The sequence below is a fragment of the Mastigoproctus giganteus genome, chromosome 8 (genome assembly GCF_048544385.1).
Source record: "Mastigoproctus giganteus isolate SK-2022 chromosome 8, ASM4854438v1, whole genome shotgun sequence".
In the NCBI taxonomy this organism is placed as follows: Eukaryota; Metazoa; Arthropoda; class Arachnida; order Uropygi; family Thelyphonidae; genus Mastigoproctus; species Mastigoproctus giganteus.
In genome coordinates, this window is record NC_143582.1 from 224,571,401 (window position 1) to 224,599,291 (window position 27,891).

The following is a 27,891-nucleotide window of genomic DNA, read 5'->3' on the forward strand; positions in this document are numbered from 1 at the left end:
TCAAACAGAACCAGGACATTTTTTCTGGGCACAAAAAAAAAAAAAAAAAAGGTGATATTGCTGTATATGCAAGTAATAATATTAAACAATGTGAGATCTTCATTATGAACTGATGCTGAGAAAAAGTCATAAGTTAGAACATCTCATCTTTGATGAAAGTAGAGCACATTGTTTGAGCCTTGTCAATAAATTTAAGCCTGAAAAAACTGTGCAAGGCTCATGAGGTGTAATTTTTCTTAGCATAGCCTGTATTTGTTGACAAAGGGGATTACTTTTTGTAGGGCTGAGATACATCTGAATAGAAAAAGTGCAAGAATATTTGTTCATGGTAGAGATGATAACTTTTGGAAAACTACTAGCAAAAGGGTTGGGGAGCTGGATATACAGGGTAATTCACTACCAGTGTGACAAACTTGCAGGAGGTGTAGGGGGCACAAAGACGAATCAGAATCACATAGCATTGCAGGGTCTGAAATGTCTTCATCATGCGGTAGAGGACGTTGAACCGGCTGACATGCACCTCGCGTATGGAGCTGCGGACTGTAACGGGCGCGCTGCTCTGCACTTGTATCAGGAATGTTTCCCGCACAGGCGTGCTCCTCATCATACAATTTTCGCACGTGTGCACAGAAGGTTACGTGAGACTGGTTGTTTCACGAGAGGTACCATGAATCGAGAGCGAACGACAAGGATGCCAGACAATGAGGAGAATGTCCTACGTCTTGCAGAAGGCAATCCAAGTACGAGTACTCGAGCGATAGGCCAACGATTGGGTATTTCCCAATCCACTGTATGGAGGATACTGTCAACAAACCAAATGAGTTCATACCATCTGCAACGCGTCCAATCATTGGAGCCTGAGGATTATTCAAAAGAAATGGTTCGCAAATGCTGACTTCCAGCGGGATCGCTGTTCAAGCGACCTCCCTTTCAACGTCCTCTACCGCATGACGAAGGCATTTCGGACCCTGCAATGCTATGTGATTCTGATTCGTCTTTGTGCCCCCTACACCTCCTGCAAGTTTGTCGCACTGGTAGTGAATCACCCTGTATACTAAAAACTTTATTGAAACTAAAAGCATAAGTAGCTCGACTCTTGCACTACTTTGTCTTGCCCTATTTGAATATATAGTAATTTGCAAAGTACCTAAGGAGTGGTAGAGAAAGTATGGTTAATTTTTTAAACTTTTACACATATCAGATTATCTTTACAGATTAAAAAGCTGAATGAGTACACAAAAAACAAACCATTTTAACAAAACCCATACTTACCAGAAGCTGAAGCAGGACCTACACCTTTCAAATTAGTTAATGCTGTAATTGCAGGTGATACATTTGGCAGTTTTCGAAATGATTTTCTGCTTGCTTTACGTACCGCAGCTTCTGTATTGATACGTACTAAATCCATGAGATTAGGACGGAACTTTCCTCTCTGAAATACAAACAAGGAATATATGATAAACCCAAAATGTTGGTTACTTATACTTGTAAATTAAGTCTATTTCGGCAATGCATTTTTAAAAACTTGCAGCTATTTTAACGGAGCTACATGGTCTGTGAAATAAATTAGTAAAGTAAGGACTATCCTGTCTTATGTCCTATGTGTTTTTGAGCCACCAGATTTTTAAATGCCATTAGTAAATACTATAAACTTAATACTCAAGATAGAATGCACAACCTTAACCAGAGATTATCTTGAGAAGCCTACAACAAATAACATTACTTAAAGACTGTTTTAGTATTAGTAAGGAAAAACATTTTCTGCATCAGCCAAAAATAAATAAAATAATAAAAATTCCAACAAAATAATATTCATATTATTCCCATTTATACAAGGTAATCATCCAGTTCTGCTTTAAACAGTCAGACTGACTACTTCCACCACACTGGGAGACTATTTCAATGTTCAATAACCCACTGCCCATAGGTGAACTTCACAAGATCCAACCTTCTGTCATTCCCTGAGATTTTATAATTGTATCCTCTGGTTAGTCTGGCGGCCCTTCTCTGAACCCTCTCGAGTTCAGAGAAGGGCAGCCAGGTTGGTGACACGAACAAAATGTTTTTTTTTTTTTGGTGTAGTTTCCAGAACTAAATACAAATGTTCCAAATGCAGTCTAATCATCACCTTATAAAGAGGTGATGATTAGACTGCATGACGTCCTTCTGCCTACTATAAATCACAGACCGGATACACTGTGCCCTCCTAGCCACCTGTTCACACTGCATGGAAAAAGTTCACATCAGATTGAATCATAACACCTGTCCTTTTCCTCTTCAACCACTTTTAGCTCCCCCCCCAGCTAACATGTGACTCAAGCGTTTCTATTCCCCAAATGCATAACGCCCCTTACATTTAGAAGCATTAAATTTTAGTTACCATTTTTTGGACCATATATGCAATAAACCAAAGTCTTTTTGAAGCAACATGGCCTAAGTTACAGATCAACTTGTACTTGTTGTAGGCTTCAGTACTTTTCATCACTCTAACAGTCCCATGCTATCTTTTTCTGCTGTATTTGACCAGCCAGCTCCAGTCATCCATTTCGGCATCCTCTTCCTCCTCCTATAATATTTTCTTGAAGGTATGTGTTCATGGCTTTTATGATCTTTACTTTAAAAGTATTCCATAATTCAAATGTATTTGCCATCCCTCGGCAATCTGCCCAATTTAGAGTTGCCATATAGCACCTTAAACTGTCAAAGTCCCCCCCCCATACCTTTAACTTCTGTAACATCTTTCTTCATCTTCAACTGGTGATTGATGATCACTTCCTGAAAATGGTTCCTGTACTTTAAGCCATGTGATGTCATCTCATTCGTTTGTAATGATAAGGTCAAGAATATTCTCACCCCTAGTACTTTCTCTAACATGCTGGTCTGAGTAATAATCATCTAGTTTATTTAAAAAAGATTTTCCCCACGTAGAGTTTCCCTCCCACTTATTCCAATTAATTTGAAGAAGATTAAAGTCACCCATAATAAGACATTTACACCTGCTTGCCCATTCCATCTGAATGTAAAGACTCTCGTCATATTCTTCACAATATTCTGGTCTGTAGATTACTCCCACTCTCAATGTTCCTTTGCTTCCAAACTCACACCACACAGATTCTATGATGGCAGACGTAATTTCATACTCAACAAAAGCTTTTTTCATGCTCGGGCTGCTTTTGATAAGAAGCATGTCCCCTCCACTCCTATCTTCCCTATCTTTCCTAAATACATTATATGTACCATAGTGGAACTCGTTATCACCAATTTCCGGGTGGCCTCATGTTACTGTTAGCACTATTATATCAGCATTAGTTTAAATTCAGCCATACAGAATGGCCGAATTTGTACCAGGAGTTCAAATTCAGCCATTTTATTGACAACACTCGTGGCGGTAATGCCACGAGTGTTGTCAATAACGAGAAATAGTTGAGACTAAGTAATCTTCTATAGTTTACTACCCTAATACACTCCTTGAAGTTATTTCATTTGAAACATTGCTACCCTCAGAACATCTTAGCGACATCAGCTGTTGTGGTAACAAACAAGAATCCATGTTGCATTACTCTGACCCATATCATGATCTAAATTACCTTTCTTCCCCCTAACTAGCAGTTTCCTTGAACCTTAGGGTATCCTCATTTATACTGGCACTTTGCATCATCTTTGTTCAAATGAATACCATCTCTACAAAATAGATTCCTTCTACCTACAAATGCAGGCCACACTGATAAAAATTTCCCCTCTAGACTCGAGAATTTTTTCAGCACAGTCCTAATTTATCCAACAGATGTCCAGGTCGTGTACATTTAATATCGTTAGTCCCCACACGAATAATAATTCTCTCTACCTCCCTTAAAATCTGACAATATGTTGGTAACATCATCAAATGTTGCTCCTGGCAAACACTCTGGTTCAGGACCACCTATCTTTATTACAAAAAATGTTACCCGACAATAGAGTCTCCCAATAAAACTAGATCATCTTTGACCAGAGCAGTCTGCACTTCACTATTCCTTTCTGGGACCCAAACAGGGGTTGCATTACTTGGCAGGTCAAAAGATACTCGACTCCCTAATGAGTTCCCAGTTACATTTGTTTCTAGGGTAAGCACTCATTTCTACAGTGACTTAAATTCTTCTCATAACACACCAAGTTGCAGTTTGAGATTGGTACACTCTGATGTAAGGAGTGTACTGATCTACTTTAGTTTCAGGAAGACTTTTGATACTGTTGCATGCAAAAGACTACTAAACAAACTAGAGCAATGTGGCATTAAGGGCAGGTTACTGCTATGGGGATAAAAGGATGGTTAAGTGGATGAAAACAGAGAGTGATTGTCAATGAGCACTGCTCTTCAATGACTAATGTTATCAGTGGAGTTCCCCAGGGTTCAGTGCTGGGCTCATTGTTGTTTTCAATATTTATTAATGATATTGATAAAAGTATATCAGGCTTAATGTCTAAGTTTGCAGGGTGGTTATAAACAGTAATCAGGGTGAGCTACTGCAACAAGATCTGGGAAAATTGGATTGATAGGCTGAGAGATGGCAGCTCAAGTTTAACATTGATAAATTCAAGGCACTGTGCATATAGGTAGCAGTAAACCCAACACAACTTATCAACTGTGTGGTACTACACTCAGGGTAGTGGAAAATGAAAAAGATATGAAATTCTCTGAGCAGTGCAGACATGTTGCCAGGGCAGCTCATGGCATTTTGTCAATGATATACAGAAACTTTGCTAGCAGGAATAAGGAGGTGATTATCCCTTTGTACAAAGCCATGGTTAGGCTGCATCTTGAGTATTGTATACAGGCCTGGAGGCCTCACTGTAGGAAAGATGCAGACCTGCTGGAACAGGTGCAGAGAAGGGCAACCAGATTGATGAAGACAACAAAAGGGTGTTCTTCCCTAGAAAGGCTTCAGTTCTGAAAATTGCAGTGTCTCGAGACCAGGCACCCGTGGGGGTGATCTTATTGAGGTGTTTAAAGCCTTGAATAGATTCAATAAGCCGAATATTAATGGCATTCTTCCACTTGCTCAGACTACACACGTGAATGGGCATAAATTGAAATTTTGGAAGGATAGTTGCAGGACAGATGTGTGTAAGTTTGCTGTCAGCCAGCAGGTGGTTGATTGTCGGAACACGTCTTCATCTGTTGTTGTGGAAGTGGATGGGCTGAATAAATTCAAGGAAGACAAAGACAAATTCTTGAAGGGTACGGATGGGTGAACTGTTTAGGTTTTTTCTGGCTGATGCTATATAAGCCTACTTTCTTGCATCATTTTCCGTTACTACTATTATTACCACTACACTGTTTTAAATGGAAACATCTATGAACATGCAGTTTTGAGTTTCTGATTGCCGAAAATTTTAGATTTGCTGAATTTCAGTATTCATCACCAATATGACATGGAAAACAAGGAGGTCCAAGGAATCTTCATGTTCAGCAGCCAGCTAAGTCCAAATTCTAAGGCTCTAAATTTCTGGAAAAAAGATTCACAATCAAAAGTGAATCAAATGAGTAAGGCCTTGCAAAATTGCAACATTGTTTCAAGATAACAACAGCAACCTCACTTCAGCCATACAACAATAGCAAGAATTTGAAGTTGTTCCACATCCTCACTTTATTTCAGATTTGGCCCTAAGCTACTCCCCCCCCCCCCCAAGCTTCATGCTGCTTTAACTTGAAGTTAAAGCAGTCATGAAGATATCTCAGCCAAAATAATTTTATTTGAACATATAAAAAAAATTATGTGCCGGTTGAAATGTATTGAGTTTAGGCAGGACAGATGTAGAAAAATAAAACTTATGTACCATTTTTCTCTTTATCTTTTATTTTATAATAAAAGACAAATTTTTTTATCTACAAATTTTTTCTTTTTAATTTATCTCTACTCCTTCAAATGTTATGCAATAAGGAGCATCGCTTTTCAGCCCACTGTTGCAATAACAATAAATGAATACTTCACTTAGTTTACTATGGTGGTAAAGGCAACAGATTTTTAACAAGGCAATTTTTGATATAAAGGATAATCAGCAGATAATCCAGAATCAGCACTTAATAAAGGAATCAAAACAAGCAGATAAAGAGGAAGAAAAAAAAGGCAAAAATAAAGTGTACTACATCTTTGTTAATATGATTCTGTGATATGAGTACTTTGTTTGCCTTCATTTCTAAGTACACATATCATATAATTAAATTTTTACTTAAAAGTATACGTGCATAAGGAAATGTCAAGTCTGCAGTTTATTTGATGTAGTCTCACTGCAGCTGACTACACTTCTATATCTGCTCCAAATTGACAATACTGTTCCTCTACACCAGCGGTCTCCAAACTTTTTTGGTCGCACACCCTTATTTTACTTAAAAAGGTCATGCACCCCAGAATAAAAAATTAAATATATAAGTTTGTTTTTTTTATTTATAAATCATTTACATGGTAGGCATTATATTTAAAATACATATAATTTTAAAAAACCACAAATAAAAAAAATACAAAACAAAATTAAATTGAAGTTCAAGTACAAAATCCTGTTTGTTTTGGGATTTATTAGGCGCATCGGCAAATATGGACATAGTGCGCCACAAGTACAAAATGCATGTACAGTAAACCCCCGCTATTCGCGGGGGTTACATTCCTGAGAAATGTCGCGAATACCGAAAACGCGAATACATAGTAATAAAGGGGTTCCGTTCCAAAGTATGAAATATATAAGAAAAACTAGTCTAAAATTTTGTCTATGTATGTATTATATGTACCTTCCTAATATGACTATGTACATTGTGAAATGCAAGCATATGGCATCGAAATGAAAATAAGAAACAATTTAATAGTAAATGTAATATTTATTAGAAATTTCAAACAAATCTTTCAAACCAGCGCCTTTGCTAGCAAAAAAAAAAAAAACTTATCCTGCCAGTGCTATCACCAGTTTCGCTAAAGTGTTGATAAAGGAGTTTTGCCTTTTCACGAATGATGAGTGAACTTAATGGAATTTTATTTTGAGTTCGGTCTTCTATCCACAGATTTAAAGCTTTTTCCATTTTTTCTAATTTAACATCACGAGTTACAGAGCAAATTTTTGAAGCAATTAGCGCGTTTTCACGGACACTACGGCGGATTTTTTCTTCCGATTTTTTGATTGATCGTACCATTGACTCATTGATTTTATAATGTTTTGCCACTGAGGAGACACTTTCACCATTAGAAATTCTGTCTAATAACTTAATTTTATTCGCTAATGTCATCCCCTTCTTTGATATTTTCACATTTCTCTTGTTATTCGTAGCCATATTTTTGTACGGGTTAGAAAGAACTTGTCCACAAGTTCTTTCTAACCCGTAGATTTACTTTTGTAAGCATATCAATTTATAAATTGATAAATTTATTCAATTTATAAGCATATAAATTAAAAGCAAACGACGAAAACTTCCATTACAAGCACATAACACATACTGAACAAGGATTAGCGAAAAACATCCACGCCTGCGATTTTGTCTCCCCCCACCCACTGAGCGCTGTTTTGACGGGGAAAGATAATTTTAGCCACGCTCATGTTTTTTTTATGACAGATAATATTCACGGCGCTTTAAAATTCACATTTTTTTAGGTTTCATTTTATATTAAATCAGCGATCGCGAATACGCGAAACTGCGAATAGCGGGGGTTTACTGTACTTGAATGTGCATGATCGAATAAAGCCACATGATCAAACAAAGCTGCATATTGAAGTACAGTATTAAAAAAACATTTATTTATAATTTTTATTTTTGATTATGCTTGATTATACGTGGAAAATGCTTGGGTTTGATTCCCTTAAGAATTTCTGTGCTGCCCTAGGCTACAAAATTATTGCTGGCAGTCATAATTACAACCCATAGATTTTTTTTAGATCCAAAAATCTTAATGCATCATCATCTTGAAACATTTTTTATTAGTGAAATTATTTTTTAACATAATACTACAAAACAAATAAATAAATTTTCTGTTTATGCCTCTGGGATAGTCACATGAAGTCAGAACAGCTAAAGTCATAAGATCAGAGGAAACTAGATTATTTTTAATGTGGTATCAGTTGCCTGGGGAATTTTTTTAATCTAGTACAAATTACAACTAATTAATTTTAATTTCTACTCTATCCACAGAGCTGAAACTCACAACAGCTGTTGCCAGAAATGTTTTCTTTGATTTCCCCCACATTTAATTTCCAGAAATCTATTAATATGACACAAAGAGCAAAAATGTACAGTCAAGTATGCACATTCTTAAGCTTTTTTGATTATTCCTGAGAAAAACAAGTGTACGTTGTCTAAGTATTAATTACTAATAAGATGCACTATCTGATTTGTTTGAATTTCCTGCATCTGTTCTGCTGACATATCATAGCAATTGATGCTTACACATTACACAGCTGTGACACCATACTCTAAAGGTGACTTCTATGCAATACTCTGCAGTTGTGTTTAAGAATCACAACAAAAGAAAGGAAGTGAAAGAAAACATAGCCAAAAAATTGTAAAGAATTGTTTTCAAAAAACAAAAAGACCTTACTTCATTTGTACAATGCGTATTGCATCTACAAACAAAAAAATTAAAGGAAATTCATCTATTGGAAGCCATGCTGGAAATAGTTAAAACTGATAACAGTTCACTGTGCAGTTGATAAAAAAAAAAAAAAGAAAAAAAAAAGGGGGGGGGGGATTTGCATTATTGCAATTGTTTTTAGAAAACAGTATCGGTGTAGCACGTTTTCTGGATGTAAAATTTATCTTCTAACGAAACTTCTCATAGCTGTGTTAAAAATTTGAAACCTGGTGTTGAAAAAGCTTTGCAGTCGTTTTACCTTGAGTGCAAAAAAAAAAAAAAAAAAAAACCCCCTGCTACAAATAACGGATGATTTTCTGAAATTTGTATTATTACAAATTATTAAAATATTTTATAACACAAATAATGCTACAAATAACGGATTGGTTTTTAAAATTTGCATTGTTACAAAATATTTCAAAATTCCTTGATATGCATTTGATAATCACAAAATGTAATGGGAAAAATTTTTTTCTTATTTATCACATAAGCCTGAAAAATTAACTTTCCTTCTCTTTCTACTATGCTAACTGCTGGTTTGCATAAAAGAAACAGGGACAATTCTTCTTCTATTTATGAAAATTAATAATTATTTTAGTTAATTAATAATCAACAAAATTGACGGATAATTTATATACTTTGGATGCTAGATATAAAGTGAGGAGAAGAAATTTGAAAAATTCTGGCTAGATACAAGATCCCAATCAAGTCTGAAGTCACTGATTTGAAAAATATCACAACTTAAAAAGATGTAAATTTAGAAGCTACAATTGATAATGTCATAGTGACTAATACTGTTGTTGTTATTTGGTTTTTAGAAGCATTAGCAACTAAGGCCATATTGCTCCAGGGATATGCAGTGGTCATTTCCTGACCTTTACGCATCCTCCGTATTTGGTGGGCACTGGCTCGAACCCCGGTCTAATCAAGAAGCATATGCTACGCACTGCTGCTCCTGCCCACCTGGCTACGGAGGCCAGTGACTAATACTGAAGGAAGAAATGGAGATTTTGAAAACTGGGGCTACAAAATACAAATAAAAAACAACTCAAGAAACTAAGTGGAAAGCAATCTCCAGCCCTTCAATAAGGTAGTAGTAGGAATTTTTCCAGCAGGGATAAGGAGGTGATTATTCCATTGTATAAGGCAATGGTCAGGCCACACCTAGAGTACTGTATACAGGTCTGGAGGCCTCATTTCAAGAAGGATGTAGAGCTGCTGGAACGAGTACAGAGAAGGGCAACAAGATTAGTGAATGGAACAAAGGGGTGCTCTTACGAAGAAAGGCTTAAGTTTTGTAAATTACAGTGTCTGGAGACTAGGCACCAGCGAGGTGATCTGATAGAGGTGTATAAAGCCTTGAATGGTTTAAGCATACTCAATGCTGATGGGATTCTTCCTCTAGCTCAGAAAAATCACCTGAGAGGGCATAAATTCAAATTGAGGAAAGACAGATGTAGGATAGACGTGCGGAAATTTGCCTTTAGCCAGCGGGTGGTTGGTTGGTGGAACAGACTTCCATCCCTTGTGGTGGAGGTTGATAGCCTAAATAAGTTTAAGGCTCAGCTGGACAGGTATTTTGAACGAACAGAGGGGTGAAGTGGAAGTGGGTTTTTTTTTTTTCTTTTTTTTTTGGCTGATGCTGCATAAGCTTGCTTTCTTGCATCAAATGCCTCTACTAATGCTAAAGATAAACACATCTGAAAATTACCTACTATATATTTGATAGCATGTAGAATAGAAGCTGTGAATGGAATACTGGCTGAGATGCATTTCAAAAATAATGTTACTTGATGAAATATATCTCAGGTTTTTATAAGTGCATTAAACTAAAATTCTTACTTTGCCACTTAGTTTTTTGGATTTGGGAAAAACTAGGAAAATGTTATACTATATGTATACAGTATTATATATCCTAGTAAATACAGTAAGAAAAAAGATGGCTAAAATTACTGAATATTTCTGAAAAGCCTCTGTATAAATTGCTTCTGCAAAACTGTAGTTTAAGCACCCAAAAACAAGAAAGCTACTAATTAATATACTCAAGAGTTCTTCAGTGTGTCGTATACAAATTTCTTTACCCAAGTATTCTCTGAGTAAAGAAATTTGTATGACACCTTAATATTTAATAACAAATAATAAAGCTACTTTAAAAATTATATCTTACTGTAAGTTTCCATTTAATGACTTGAACAAGTTCTTCATGAGTTATGTGAGGTTCTTTTCTGGAGTGAATAATTTTTGGTAACTGTTCTTGATACCTTTAAAATAAACAGAATAGATATCAAAACTTAAATTCACAAATTAAGTTCAGCTCTAAAGTTTCAATTTTTTGATATTATCGTATCTAAACAAAATATGTTATTTAGTCAAGCTGCTAAAAACATTATTATTATAAATTAATTATGTAATATTTTTCTGTAATAATGAAATTTCTCTATGTCAAGAGATTTAATTTTACAAAGCATTAATAACAATATGCAAAACATCTTACATTTTGGCACATTAAGGCAACAGAGCAATTTCACAGAATGGAGCATATAAAAATTTGGCATTTTTGTGTCCCATTCTGTGAAATTGCTGTTGCTCTCCCAGCTGCACTAATTACTTAGAACTTCTTTTTCTTGAAGACAATTTTCTCCAGTCTAACTTTCCTAATGGTGAGTCAATTTTCCTTGTTGATGTAAATTTTCAAAACTCCAGTTGGCTTCAGTTGTCTAGTTGCATGAAGCCAGCTGGTTGAGATGCAGAGGCTATTGTAATTACTAATACCTCACATAGTTTTTGTTCATATAACTACCAGAATAACAAACAAACTTCCCAACTATACACCCAACACCCATAATCAATGTTACTGGTCCTCTAGGTACTTCAGATTACACCTTAGTGAAGGCCTCTTCTTCAGAGTGAGTGGCCCTTTGAAGAAGAGGCCTTTGAAGGCCTCTTCTTCAAAGGGCCACTCACTCTCAAAGCCATTATTCTAGCTTCATGTTATTTGGCATTACAGGAATGCAAAATGGGATAACCTGCTTGATTTCTATTCTTATTTTCCATGGTTGTATTACTCTTTAAAATCTTCTGATCCAATGTTTGCTCAGTTATTGTCCATGAAATTATTCTTGTAACAATGAAATCCTTTATTCCATATTCTACCCTAAAATCTTGTCCTTTATCTAAATCTTGGTTTTCCAATTAATGTGCTAAGGCTGTTCAAGATAAGAATCTAGCATATTACAATTGGCTTCTATCCAAATACCAGTTTTATTTTCTGCCTACACTAAATCTTGTAATAATTATAAATTAATCACATTATTAATCAGTCCAAACTTGATTTCGAATAAGCTGAGTAAAAACTTGCTTCTTGTTAAAATGGTGATTGAGCATTCTGTTTCCTTGCCAAAGTGGCTACACCTCTGTTGGGAATACAATTGAACTACTCTGATGGTTTGATTGCCTGGTAAACAAGATATGTCATATCCAATACACTCCTTTTCAATGTCTCCTGTGGTCTTTCACCAGAAAGATATTAGTATTAATAGTAGCAATGATGCAAGAGCTTAAGTCTTTGTCTAGTTCTTCCTTAAATTTATTCAAACTACCATTTCCACAACAGATGGAAATCTGTTTCAACCAACTACCCATAACAATCCTTTCTCTATTTAAATTTATGCCCTCTCATGTGTGTTGTCTAAAGAAGAGAAAGGATGCAACAACAGTTAGCTTACTTAATTCACTCATAACCTTAAACACCTTATTCAGATCTTCTTCTGTTTCCCTACACTAATCTCACTGCCCTTCTTCTGCATCTTTTCCAAAAGATCCACATCCTTCCTAAAATGAGACTTCCAGGCATGCATATAGTACTCAAATCTTGCTAATCAGATAAGGGAATGACCTTACACAATGGGATGATCACCTTCTTATCCTTGCTGGCAAACGTCCTGTATATCTCTGACAAAACTCCATGAAGGTTAGAAGAATATGAACTACTGACTCTGTAAAAATCTCCAATCCACCCTACCAAGGATTACTGTTTCCACATCTAGCCCCTGGCCTCCTGGCTGTGGCAGGCACATACTGTACTTTTACTGTACAATAAAAAGATTTCTATCTAGGGTAACATATCTCAGGCTTCTTGATTCTATTCAAAAGAAGGCAGTCAGATTAATTAATTAGCATTAGCAAAGGCACATGATGCAAGAAAGCAAGCTTATATAGCATCAGCCAAAAAAAAAAAAAAAAAAAAAAAAAACCATATTTCACCCATCCACTTGCTCCAAATGTTTGTCAAGTTCTGCCTTGAATCTATTTAAGCTATCAACTTCTATGACAGATGGAAGTTTGTTCCAGCAATCAACCACCCGCTGGCTAAAGGCAAACTTCGCACATCTATCCTACAACCACCTTTCCTCGATTTGAATTTATGCCCTCTTAGGCGATTATTCTGAGCAAGAGGAAGAATCCCATTAGCATTGAGCATGCTCAAACCATTCAAGGCTTTATACACCTCAATCAGATCACCTCGCAGGTGCCTAGTCTCCAGAAACTGTAATTTGCAATGACCCATATCTTACAAAATCTCTCCACTTTTGTCTCTGAGACATTTAGTTTCTGCTGCACATCTTTTCTACAGATATTTCAATGGGTACTGTTTTTCTGAATTAGCATGTTTTCTCCACTCTATTCCAAACCAGTCCAAACACTGGCCGCAAGCAGTCAACATCCATTCAGTGTCCAACTCCAAACTCACAGAACCAACTTTTCCTCTTCTTCATTCATCCCTTCTACTTTATTTTATGGAACAACCTTTCTTCTCATGTATTTCCAGAAAATAATGTCAACAAGTATCTTCTGTCTTCTCAGCCTTTAAACCATACACACTAAGCACTATAGGTTATAATACTTTTTTGTAGTATTTAATTTAATAACCTTTCAGATTAGTTTTAACGCAGGCATGTACTTTTCAATTTTTGTATTCATTATGGTTAGATAGAAGAATGAATTTCCTGAACTACACAGGTAATCAGAAATCAAAGAAACATTTTTCTTTATCTTTGTACTAAATCTACTGTCATTCAGAGAATAATTTCAAAACCTCTTATTTGTATATTTATTAGCTCTCAAAGATCACGTAAAGGAAAAAAATCACTTAAAAGGAAAAATAATATTCTCTTATTGCTGCTGATCATTAACGTGGAGGTGGGGAAAGACTTCATTCTAATACCAATAAATTCAGCTTTTCAAACAGAAATGCACGCATAAAAGTATTCCAGACAGAATAAAATGTTTAGGCATTAAAGAATTTAAATGAATAAATTATGCTTTTTACAATTTAAATTTATGACTTTCATAACAACCAAAAAAGAATCCATTTGGCTGTCACTTTCAAAGAAAATATCTCTCACAGAAACACTAGATACTTGGCCAATGAACTGCATTATGACCTTGGAAAGGAAACACAGGTGGTGGCCAATGGTCATTGCACTTTGTTTCTCACTCATGCACAACAGCAGCAGCATGCTGTCTTCCCAAGCAAAAAGAGTCTCCTTTGATTCAGTTTGATATTTCCAATAAGCACGGAACTAACAATATATACAGATTAACAAGAACTTCCTTTAGTGTAAACTTCAAAGTAAAACGCAAGCGTTTTTTAAAACTTTCATCAAGCTTGATGCATCAGCAGGAAAAAAACAGTATTTATATTTCTCTCTCTTTATTTTTTGCTTCCACTATTTTTCAGTGTATACAAGTTAAAAGAATGTGTATGTACTGAAAAATTCTATTTAGACTAGGAAGGATTAATTCAAAATAAAAATCAAAAATTATACATATATTCTTATTGCAATATAAATGGAGACAAAAATAAAATTGCCCCTGTTGCAGTAAGAATATATGTGTAATTTTATATAACAGATATAATGAAAGCTTAATACATAGATATCTTATGCTATAATATAGCATAAATAGATATCTTGTATCACAGAAACAATTAGAGCATAAGCCTCATCATCCTATATTAAGCCTCAATTGCTTGGTGGATAACATAAAATAAAACCATATTATAAATCTCAACCAAAATGCTACCACAAAAAAAAGGTCACCTTATCAAATATAGTAATAAATTGTAATATGTAAAACCTCTTTATACAGTAAAAAAAAAAAAAAAAACACTTTGAGCACACACACTCATATACAACAACTGAACCTCATTTACCCCTCCCTCCCTCCCTTTGAAAGACAGGCATTTCAGGATTCTGGGATACTAAGAATCAAATACAATTTTTAGTTTATTTATTTATTTGTACACTGCTGAAACATTGTCCAAGAGCAAATAAAATGCTTTTGCAAAAAGGTCCTAATATACCATCAACATGGTTCAATTTCATATTGTATGGGTTTTGAAACTAGGTAAAGCAATTGAATTTTTAATTGATTCCTGCCTGTGACATCCATCTTTGTTATAATGTTATGTTTTGTGAACCTTTATCTCAATAGACTTTATTCCTCACCTAAATCAGACAATTCACCTATTTAAAAATATTTCAAAATTATGCTACAAGTACTGATTTTTTAATAGCCAAATGCCCACAGTAAATAAAATGAAATCAAGAAAATGATCTCAGCATTTAGTTAAAATCCCCATGGTAATGAATCATCACTTGGACAGTGAGATCAGAGATCCAGATAATAAAAGTAGTTCCCTGTTTGATAAATCATCAGCTAAAAAATGTAAATTCTGCTTTAAAAATCTCTTGAACTGTTGTAAAAATTATATATTTTTTTGATGATCTCTGACATTTTTATGTACCATAAAAACATACTAAACAGTTTCTTCTAATGTGAGAATTGAAGAAAGGGCATACACAACTAAGTCACAAAGGTCTCCTAAACAGAATAAGAGAAACACTGCATGTAATTAACAGATGTTTATTAAATTTAACAAGGAGTTCCAGGCCTCCTACTCCACCATCATATAACCAGGGAACCTTAGCAGATCTGTCAGATTAGCACCCCCCACATATTCTATTGCTGGACTAACCAGTAAGAGCCTTTCCCAGTCATCAGACTACAAGTCCATCCAATCAGATTACACCCTCCGAAATATATGAATCAGACAAAGGATCAATTATAGATAACATGTAAATCAATAGCTGTTAATATTCCAATTTACTCACCACAGTCAAAGACCTTGAACATATGGTTACAATTATAGTTTAAATTTTTCTGTTGTTACTGTTCACATTTAGACTTTCTAACTTTAATAAACATCTGTTTATTACACAGAGTAAAGTGTTTCTCTTATTCTACACAAAACAATGCTTTTAAAGCTAAACTGCCAAGGTTTATAATGGAGCTAATTGTTCATCACACTTCTTTGTAATAATCTAGGTTGAATTTTGCTAAACCAACTACAAGTCCTTTAGTAAGTATTCTATAGGGGGAAACAACGAGAACAAAAGGCAATTTCCTGGATTATCTTGTATTTAATTCAACTACTGCAAAAAGTTTACAGCCGAACTTCATAAACTTACTGTACAAAAAAGCTTTGAATACATCTTTGTTTAACAAAGATGGTGTCATGATATTAAAAGCACTGTTGGAATTAAACTGTTGATGTGTACACTTCACATTTCATGCGGCGAGCTCTCAAGTTATTGACAACTAGCATCCAATTGCATGGATTCAATGAAGTACCTGGGATTTTCAATTTGAATTTTGCTAACTGACAAGAGAGTTTTAATTTAAAAAATATATTATTAATATAAAAAATGAAATTTTCACAACTGTGGTCAGAAAAGATTAAAAATAAAGGCAGCAGCAAAAATGTGAACGATTCCAAATTATTTTCAAATGTTAAGTGCATGGGATTGAAGTGATTTGCACACTTGGATTCCTTTGTGCAACTGCTGATGGATTAAATTCTTTCAAGTCTCACCCCAATTGACATATAAAGTCGATAAGACAGGCAACATTTATATATAAGATCCTGACTACGTTCTTACGGTTTTCTGGAAGAAGACTCCTATATAATAATTTTTAAAATATTACATTTAGCATTGAACTTGTGCCTAAGTATAACTAAGCTAAACTGTTATATTTCACCCTTCTCTATAAAAAAAATGTGACTGGAGTATTGAGAGAGATACACTAAATATCCCCCGTATGAGTTCCCTATACAAGATTCTTATATTACTTGTCCACATTCAATTAGACAATTACTTTAGTACCCTCAGCATCATGATTTCCATGGCGGTAGAACTACAATTACTAACCATCTGCTTTTCAATGGTATCAAGTATGCTTTTGATAAATGTATCAAACTTGATACTATCTACTTTGATTTATCTCAGACCTTTTAAACTATTTCCACTGACTTACTACTGGAAATGCCTGAAACCTATGGTGTGGTCAGTTCAGCTTTTCACTGGCTGGAGAGCTTTCTAATTTCTTAAATGCTATACATTTCAATGGGGAACACTATTTCTGAATGGTCAGAAACCAGGAGAGTTGTAAATCATGGACCTTCAGCAACTGATCCTCTTTAGCATTTTTTAAATTACAAATCACATTGCTAATTCATTGATGAACTAGAGATTTTTCTCTATGCAGATGATATAAAATTTTATAAGTTATAGTCTTATTCTAATAATTATTTTCATCTTTCAAGCTAATAACACTAATGTGAGAAAATTCATGGTGGATCATAGACTGCTACATGAAATTAAAAGTGGAGTAGCTATCCTTTTCTTCACTATAAAGAGAATAGTTTCCTCTAAAATTACTTAGAAAATTAACACTAATTACACCAAGAAATCAAATGTGGCAAATTAAATGTTACAAACCGAGTAACGCCATTCTGCTACCCGAGTACCAAGATATCCTAATATTCAAATAAAATCAAATCATAAAAATAAGAAAAAAAGACACACACACTCTCCTTCATGTAATTTTATTTATTTATTATAAAAGTGGCACTCATATTTTGGTGGGTGTACAGGTGTGTCTCCTGGGGCAGGATGCTACATTTGCACTGCTGAGAGTGTGTTTTTGTTTTTTTTTTTCCTTTCTTACTTTTGAATATCAGAGTATCGTGACACTTAAGTAGCAGAATTTCACCTTGGTATCACCCTAATTGTAATATTATTTTGCTGCATTTGTTTCATGTAATTCCTTTTTCTAAACATATCCTTTTCTTACTGGAACTAACCAGTTTCCCCTCTCCTTTGGTCAATTGTTTATGGTCAAGGACCTCTTTAAGGCTATGTGTCAAAATTCGCTTCAAGCCCTCCTCTAAACAATATGATTCCAAAGTGATATTTTTTGTTTATTTCCAATAAACAATTGACTATCAAAGGTATTCAGATATTTATTTTTTTCCCAATTTTAACCTCAATGTAGTCATTAGTTTTACTCATGGATAAAAGGGTTGAGGTCACATAAATTCATTTAACTTTTTTGTGGTTTGCGATATCACAGAGTTTGAGAACCCCTGATCTATCTGACTGACTGCCAAAATTACAGAAGCATAAAGAATGGGAAATAATAGAAAAGAAAAAAAATATTGGAGTAAAATATGAGTTATTGACAAAAAATAAGCCTTGGTAAAGAACTAGAAATTCCTTGAGATTTTATTGTATTACATTTTTAAACAAGATTAAAATTAGTTTTCAAGAGATGATATCACCTACAAATGAATTCTCGTGATTTTTGAGGGAGAAATAAAAAAAAAAAAAAAAAAAAAGGAATAACAATAGCAGTAAATCTATCGACATTTTTAGAAAATGTACAGCACGCACACTAACCTAGGTTATTTATACATTGTTACATTTTAAATTATGGTACTACTTGGGAGCATCAGGTTTGTAGTGACCCTAACCAACCCTTTAGTTATATATAAATGTAGCCTTATATATAAATATATGACATAGATACATATAAAAACAACAAAATTAATGTAAATTTAAAGAAGATTAGAGACTTTTAGAGAAAGTTGGAGAATTAGAGAATAGTGGAGAAAATTAGCGAAAGTTAACATTCTCCCTAATGGCCATACATCTGCTACTTCCTCAGGGGCTTTGAGCAGACATATAGCTATACTATTATACATACCCGTTTCTGTAATCTCTATACCAATTTTGCTAGGTTAACTTTAGGTAATTACTTGGTGAATAATTTGGAATAAAGAGTAATTTTTTTGAATACATGTACTTAATTTTAAATAAACAAGGTGGTTTCAATAAATGACAGCAAACCGTGATAGGAGATTCAAAGCCCTATGGCTATGTATCAGATTAAAACATCTTAAAAATATTTTAATCTGATACATACCAGTAAGGCTTTGAATCTCCTATCACAGTTTGCTGTCATATACATAAACCACCCTGTTTATTAAGTACATATATTCAAAAAAAATTACTCATTATTCCAAATTATTCACCAAGTAATTACCTAAAGTTAACCTAGCAAAACTGGTACAGAGATTACAGAAACAGGTATGTATAATACATTCCTTACAGGTATGTATAATACATTCAGGTATGTATTATACATACAGGTATTATACATTCCTGTATGTATAATACATACATACCTGTATAATATATACAGGTATGTATAATACATTCCTATATGTCTGCTCAAAGCCCCTGAGCAAGTAGCAGATGTATGGCCATGAGGGAGATTGTTAACTTTTGCTAATTTTCTCCAGTATTCTCTAAAAGTCTCTAATCTTCTTTAAATAAATTTACATTAATTTATTGTTTTTATATGTATCTATGTTATATATAAGGCTATCCATACCAGGGCTAGATTTATATATAACTAGCGGGTTGGTTGGGGTCACTACAAACCTGATGCTCCCAAGTAGTACCATAATTTTAAAATGTAATAATGTATAAATAAGTTAAGTACATATATAACCCATGAATGTATAATATCTAATTGTCACTGTACAATAGCATTAATATAGGAGCTAATACCCTCATTTAAAAATTTAATATTTAAATCTAATTGTCATTAGATTTAAATATATATATATATATATATATATATATATATATATATAATACATGCACACACAAAATGTTATATATTTCAATCGAAATATCATAAGTTGGAGCTGAATAATCATAACTTACAAAGGACCCTAACAGTCTCTATATATATAGCGAAGTAATACCAAATCGAATTTCAAATAATATAATATTTACAAATATAATAATACAAATATAAATATGTAAATATTATATTATTTGAAATTGGATTTGGTATTACTTCGCTATATATATAGAGACTGTTAGGGTCCTTTGTAAGTTATGGACAACAAAGTAAAGAAAATTTCAGAATTCTGAGAAACTTGCACTAAAAAAATATGTACACAAATTTGGAAGAAAACATTAGCATTAGTAGAGGCATATAATGCAAAAAAGCAAGCTCATGCAGCATGAGACAAAAAAAAAAAAAAAAATCTTCACTTCACCCCTCCATTTGTTCGAAATACCTGTCCAGCTGAGCCTTAAATTTATTTAGGCTATCAACTTCCACAACAAGGGATGGAAGTCTGTTCCACCAACCAACTACCTGCTGGCTAAAGGCAAATTTCCAAACATCTATCCTACATCTGTCTTTCCTCAATTTGAATTTATGCCCTCTCAGGTGATTATTCTGAGCAAGAGGCAGAATCCCATCAGCATTGAGCATGCTCAAACCATTCAAACATGTCAACTCCAAGGGCATATAATAATCTTCAAAAGGCTGACATTACTCCTAGGAATGCTAATAAAATTAAGACATCTGCTTGTTCTGAAAATCTCAACAAATAGTGGAAAGAAACCACTGGAATAGAAACACAGCTAGTAAAACTGTAAGGAAAAGGGAATGAAATCGTGTTGTCCAATTTGGAGCTAGTGTTCCCTAAGTAACAATGGAAAACAGAGTTATTTAGGTTAAACAGCACCAGCACTAGTCTGAAGAAGAGTGGTAGAAAACTCTGTTTAGTAATTGAGCAAACAATTAATTTGAATGGCAGCAACTGCTCTAGAGTTTTTTGCAGTTGCAGTGAATCTCAGCATGCCTCATATAGGCAACTAGTAATGGTTTGGGGATACTTTTCAGCCACTGGTATCGGAAGGCTGAAATTCTTTGACAGCACTGCAAATGCCTCGATATACAAAAGATATTTCTTTCTTCTCAAGTGATACCTTCAGTGGGAGATTCTCATATTAAACAGAGAATTAATTTCTCAAGATGTTTGTTATTTGGTTTTTAGGAGCATTAGCAACTAAGGCCATATTGCTCCCGGAATATGTGGTGGTTTGCACAACAAAAGGTTTGTTGTGCAAACCTTTTGTTGTGCAAAATTGTTTAAAAATATTATCTTGGCTTGGTAATTTTCCAGGTTGAACTCCACTGGAAATCTGTGGATGCAGTAAAAAGAAAAAACTCATACGTGGCAAAATCAAATAAAAGATGAAAAAGAGGGCATACTGTGTGTTTAATGCTGGAAAGTTACACAGCACTTCAGGCATGTCCATTGGCAGCTATGCACAAATGCAGGAATGAATGCATTAAAATAACAAATCAGATGTTTCCTAAAATCCAATAATCCTGATTTACTTCATAAATTATAAAATAATTAATATAAATTAGAAATATTTAAACAAAGGCAAACAATTAAGAACAGACTAAAGAGGTCACAAGTTAACAATAAACAGCTAATTAGAATCAAAAGAACACTGAAGCCCAATATAAACATCTAATGTATTTATCTTAATAAAAGAGATTTAAGAGCTGCCATTATTGCTATTTTTTTTTTTTAATTAGTAATTTTTCCTTTTGTCTGTATATGTGGCCAGAATTGATATGTTCTGCAGTCAATATCATTTTAAGAATATGATATTTTGTAGTAATCACTGCTTTCTGTTTGCAAAGAAAAAAAAAAAAGGTTTAAAAGGATGAGCTGCTATTAATTTGTCCAATACGATGAACATTTTATGTTCATTCTATTAAAAGTAATGGCATAAATACTGAATTTTATATTTTAACATCTCCACTTAAATTTGTGTAAAATTTATACAAAGTATTTGAGAAAGAGAGAGAACTTATTAATTTTACAAATAAATTGGCTGTGCATCATTCATTGCATTCATGATGGATATTTATCTCCTTATGCACAAATATCAATCAGAGGAACAAACTTGTAAATTTGAAATATCACAGTGAGGGAAAATTAAGATTGAAAAGAATATGACATTAAACTACAAAGGATGAGATGAGGGGAGTATAAAGCAATATTTGTCATTGGTTATTTTGAAAATGACAGTCTGTAAAAAAAAAAAAAAAAAAAAACACACTGCAAAGTATAAAAAATATGCTTGATAATTTCCTACACTGAAATGAATAGTATTAAAATATATTTCTTTAAAGAAAAACTTTATATGAAAACAATCACAAGGTCAGTTTTAAAATAAATTGCTTTTATCTAAATTCGCTGTTAAGGAGTAAGATTTCCCCATGTCTAACTAGCTACATTGTTTTTTCTCCCTTAATGCTTAAAATATACAGTTATTAAAAAAAAAAAAAAGACTTCTAAAAAGGTATGCAAATTATGAACTTTTCCTGGTAGCATTATCTTGGACATGTATTAAAAATAACTTTCACTGCTCATCAATTATGCATGTGTGCACTTGAAACTAGATGAGTTTTATGGTAATTACAAGGCAGTCTGGAGCTAATGCAATAAGATCCTTGACAGTATCTTATTAGCTTAAACTGTTTTAAACTACTTAATTTCATGTTGGACACATCTTTTATATATTTATTCTTTAGAGTAACGACCAAACTTCTCACTTAAAATTCAGTTTCTTTTACAGTATTTGCATATGAGATGAATTAAACTATGTTCTTCAGTTTCTTTTACAGTATTTGCATATGAGATGAATTAAACTATGTTCTTTTTCTGTTATTGTTAATAATTTACTACAGTTATTAGTTTAACTAATAATTATCCTTTAAACAATGTGACATTGCATAATTTTTTAGTAAATCTTAGTTAGTGAGCTCCAAAACATAATTGAGAAATTTTAATTACAAGAATTGTATATTAGACCGGCGAAATAAAATCTTTTTTTTCAAATACCAACTGTGCAGTACTACACTCAGGGTAGTGGAGAATGAAAAAGACCAGGGGTGATCGTGCAGTCAGATATGCAGTTTTCTGAGCAGTGAAGACAAGCTGCAAGAATAGATCGTGGGGTCTTGTGATATACAGGTATTTTGCTGGCAGGGATAAGGAGGTAATTATCCCCTTGTATAAAGCAATGGTCAGGCCACACCTTGGGTACTGCATACAAGTCTGGAGGTCTCATTTTTAAGAAAGATGTTGAGCTACTAGAATGAGTACAGAGAAGGACAACAAGATTAGTGAGTGGAACAAAGGGTTGCTGTTACGAAGATAGGCTTAACTTCTGCAAATTGCAGCATCTGGAGATTAGGCACCCGTGAGGTGATCTGATTGAGGTGTATAAGGCCTCGAATGGCTTGAGCAAGCTCAATGCTGATGGGATTCTTCTTCTTGCTCAGATTCCACAAATGAGGGCATAAATTCAAATTGAGGAAAGACGGTTGTAGAATAGATGTGTGGAAATTTGCCTTTATCCAGCAGGTGGTTGATTGTTGGAACAAACTTCCATATGTCACTGTGGAAGTTGACAGCTTAAATAAATTCAAGGCAGAATTTTTTTTTTTTTTTTTAGTTAGTTGTTGGCGCGTCGGCTTCTGTGGCCATAATGCACCTCCCAAGGTTTTTGCAGTACTCTGATCCAAGCCCGAGGCGGGATTCGAACCCGCGACCTTTGTGTTGCCAGGCAGGCACTTTACCCACCCGGCCAGCTATAAGGCAGAAATAGACAAACTTTTGGAGTGAATGGACGGGTGAAACAGGAAGATTTTTTTGGCTGATGCTAAATAAGCTTGCTTTCTTGCATCGTATACCTCTACTAATGCTAATGCGGGATTGTCAAAACTGGTGCACACAGGCATCATAGTTCCCACTAGTAGATTTCTGGGAATCTGTTGAGGCACACTTTTAATTTGGCAACACTCGCATATACAGACGCTTTATAATCCTCTATTATCAAATTTTCAAATTCCCACTATTAAGTAGTACACGCATTGTGCATTTTTAAAATTATTCAATTTTGTGTGACCTGCCCCTACCAAAATATACTTCATACCAATGAAGATAAAAGTCTATGAACCCCAATTTAAAGCTAAGATATAAAAAAAAAAAGAATGACACAAACATTTTAGCTTTCTCAACTTTTGGTTTTGGTCATAGCCTAACATGCATTTAACTTTGAACATGACAAATATACTAATGTGAACTGTTCCAAAATCAAAAAAAAAAAAAATATATATATATAACATAAGTGTATTTTCTTGTTTATATTCTGGCATGACCACCAGGTCAGAGGAGTTTATAAGCTAAGATTGTATCTTAGCTTATAAACTCTTCATGGATACAATCATTAACTGTATTTAAAAGTCACACACTTGGACCACAGACCATGTGCTACTGCACTCTTTCTATTGACCACTCAGCTACTTTATGGAAACTGGGGGGGGGGGATAAGTATTGCATTACTGAATTTACAAAGTTTACCAAGGAACCTTATACATAAACATACCAACATTGTGAAACAGCAGTTCTTAATCTGGAATTTTCTTGGGCATCAGTGAAATGAGTTCAAGCAACTAAAAACATGAAGCACAAGCAGTCTGCTTTACATACTGCATGGAATTTGTGCTTTTAAATGAAAAATTACAAACAATATTAATATGCTTTGTAAATTTGACGAGTTCATACATCTCTGTGTATGATTTTCAAATTATTTCAATGTCTGCATTTTACTATTTTCTATATATTGCATAAAATTTTATATCTGTAATATCAATCAACAATTGCCTGAAAATATTTGCTACAACTTTTAATGTCTGTCATTGAAAAAATAAAAATTCACATTTTTATTTTTCCCATTACTGTTTTTTTTTTTTTTTGATAATGTTTACTGTGATATGCAATGATTTTGTCCTTGACCCTACGACCCACACTAGCTAGCAGTCAAAATGCTCAGGGATCTGTCATGTTTTCTGATCAAAAATGGCAGCTTTTAGCTACCTGAAGGATAAGAATTGGGCACCTCTTGTATATGCATTTGTACAAGTGATTTCCAACAGCTAATAGAATCAAGAAAATTAATAATAATAAATATTCATATTAAGCACATAATACAAGGAATCCCTGGGCTTTTGCTGCACTATCCAAAAAAAAAAAAAATATAATAATAATTAAAATAAACTCCTATGTGAATCCATCATGTAAATATCTATCAGCTGATCTTCGAATTTTGCCAAGTTGTCGGCTTCAACCACCTATGGAGGGTTTCAGTAATTAATAACCTGCTGTCTAAACCTTTTCTCCCATAATTTCAATCCAGCCCTGGAATCATTAGGATTTTTTTGGCTATTTGCCTAGAGTTTTATGATTTTACTAATATATTTTAAACAGCCAGCACTTCGAATATTTAAACAAACTCACGTCCAATTGCAATTAGTTTAATGCATTAAATAAGATGAAATGGAAGAAAAAGATTAAAATACACTAGATTGAAATCCACCTAAAGGTGGACCTTTAAGTGAGGGGAGCTTGTTTCCTTAGAAGGGAAGGACATTTCATTTATTAGCACAATGTCAAGAGCTCTAACAAAGGGCTTTCAAGTCTTCATCTTGACTATGAAGTGATGAAGAAAATAATTTAAGAGTAATTTAATTAACCAAAAAAGGGATGATGTCAGAAATCACCATGAATAGACGTCATTATGAAGTTTTCTGAGCAGTGCAGACGGTCTCTGCAAGAGTAGCTCATAGTGTCTTGTCAATGATATACAGAAATTTTTCTAGCAGGGGTAAGGAGGTGATTATCCCCTTGTATAAGGCAATGGTCAGGCCACACCTTGAGTGCCGTATACAGGTCTGGAGGCCTCATTTTAAGAAGGATGTAGAGCTGTTGGAATGAGTACAGAGAAGGGCAACAAGATTAGTGAATGGAACAAAGGGTTTCTCTTACGAAGAAAGGCTTAAATTTTGCAAATTACAGTGTCTGGAGACCACGCACCTGCGAGGTGATCTGACTGAGGTGTATAAAGCCTTGAATGGTTTGAGCATGCTCAATGCTGATGGGATTCTTCCTCTTGCGCAGAATAATCACCTGAGAGGGCATAAATTCAAATTGAGGAAAGATGTGTGGAAGTTTGCCTTTAGCCAGCAGGTAGTTGGTTGGTGGAACAGACTTCCATCCTTTGTTGTGGAAGTTGATAGCCTAAATAAATTTAAGGCTAAGCTGGATAGGTATTTGAAACAAATGGAGGGGTGAAATGGGAGCGGGTATTTTTTTTTTGGCTGATGTTGCATAAGCTTGCTTTCTTGCATCATATGCCTCTACTAATGCTAATTTTTTTATCCAATTTCATGGTTGAAAGTAACGTGTATCAAATTCCAGATTTTTGAAAATTCTGTTGACAGCCTGACATTTAGTATCATATAGGCACCTGCAAATTAATATACTAACTGTTAGGCCGCCAAACGAATTTTCAAAAATCTAGAATTTGAAACATGTTACTCTCAACCATAAAATGTTGAAATTATTCATCTATTCCAACATCATCGCTTCTGGTCAATTAAATTACTTTCTTCTAAGCTTTACTTCACAGTGAGCATGAAGATGAAAACTTGAAAGCTCCTGACTTTGTGTTAATAAATGAAATAACCTTCTAAGGAGCTGATAGTTCCACCATCTAAAGATGGGCTTCTTCATCTTATGTATTCACACATGTGAAAAACTCCTTTTCTCCTAGCTGGGACCAACATCAGTTGTAGCTTGTTACTGCTGCTTAAAAAAAAAAAAAAAAAAAAAAAGAGGCCAAAACTATAGCCGGACTGTCCTGTCAGAATCCTCATGCTGTATTTTTTTTTTTTTAATGGTATACATATATAATTTTAAAGTATACAATAATTCTAATATATCTGCACTCTTTGAGCTATCTCCCCATTGACTCGGGCTATGTAGCATCTTAAGCTGTTATAATCCATTCCTCCTTTCACAAAATTAACACTCATTCCTTTGGCTGACAGTACTTGCCCCTACTGCTTTCCCTGACATGCTGCATGGGTAGCACAGTGGTATCATTACCGTCCTCCTGGTTCGAATCCAGTTGATGACCAGAGGAACTTTAATGGGCTTTTTTCACTCCGTGGCTTAGTTAGTCAATCTCAGGTATAGATGGCAAGGTTTTCTACCCTAAAACTTGGGGGTGGGGGGGGGGGGTTGTCCAGCAAAACAGGCAAATCGACACCCAATTTTCAGACATAATACATATAGGGGTATATGTAATAAATTAGGGGTGGCCCTAATATAATAGTGAGTTTTTTTTTTAAAAATAAAATAAATAAATAATAATTTAGCTCATTTAAAAATTTTGTTCCCTATGGTGCATTTCTTCCCACTTGTTCCAATCATTTAGGCAACTAAAATCATCCATAACAAGACATTCACACTTGCTGCCTATTCTATTTGCATACACAGGCCCTCATCATAATCTTTTGGTCTGCAGATTACTCCCACTCTCATTATATCTTTGCTTCCAACTAATTAATGGCTAATACCTTTACAAAAATAGTGGTTACAGGTGTTAATTAATGGAGATATATTAAATTTATAAAAGTTAATAAAACTTTCTAAATTAGATACATCCTCACAAGTCTTGTTTTCTAGTCTGGAGATATGTTTTCATGAGCAAAAGTTAATATAAATAATTACTAAATTTCTTTCAGTTTACTAAATAATAGTTACTAAATTCCTTTTCACTAGTGTAGTCCCAAAGAGCCACCGGTGACTTCTGAACCCTTATAAGGACTGCATCAGCAACTCTTCATCCCCAGTGAAGATGGATTAGGTTGTTTCAGGTAAGAAAAAATGGAAACTCAGGAATATCACGCATTATAAATCAACTATTATATGAAATCCAAGTAAGGAGATTGAAACCCTAGACATTTTTAGTTGGCAGGCTTATATATCAACTTTAATTTTTCAGTCTTAAAATACTTAAGGTGAAGCATTTAGCATAGGCATACAATGCAAGAAAGCAAGCTTATGCAGCACAGCCAAAAAAACCCTCCCATTTCACCCCTCCGTTCTTTCCAAATGCCTGTCCAGCTCAGCTTTAAATTTATTTAAGCTATCAACTTCCAC

At 34.2% G+C, this 27,891-nt stretch overlaps 1 protein-coding gene across 1 annotated transcript in view; it reads right to left on the minus strand.

The window, feature by feature from the left end:
• The window catches only part of LOC150082370 (uncharacterized), a 76,095-nt gene that overhangs the window by 31,038 nt on the left and 17,166 nt on the right, over positions 1 to 27,891 (minus strand). Inside the window, exons 2-3 of the mRNA XM_090380526.1 lie at positions 10,753 to 10,846; positions 1,273 to 1,432 (exon numbers count right to left, since the gene is read on the minus strand). Coding sequence (XP_090236652.1) covers positions 1,273 to 1,432; positions 10,753 to 10,846 — 254 coding nt within the window. The remainder of the gene's footprint in view (positions 1 to 1,272; positions 1,433 to 10,752; positions 10,847 to 27,891) is intronic.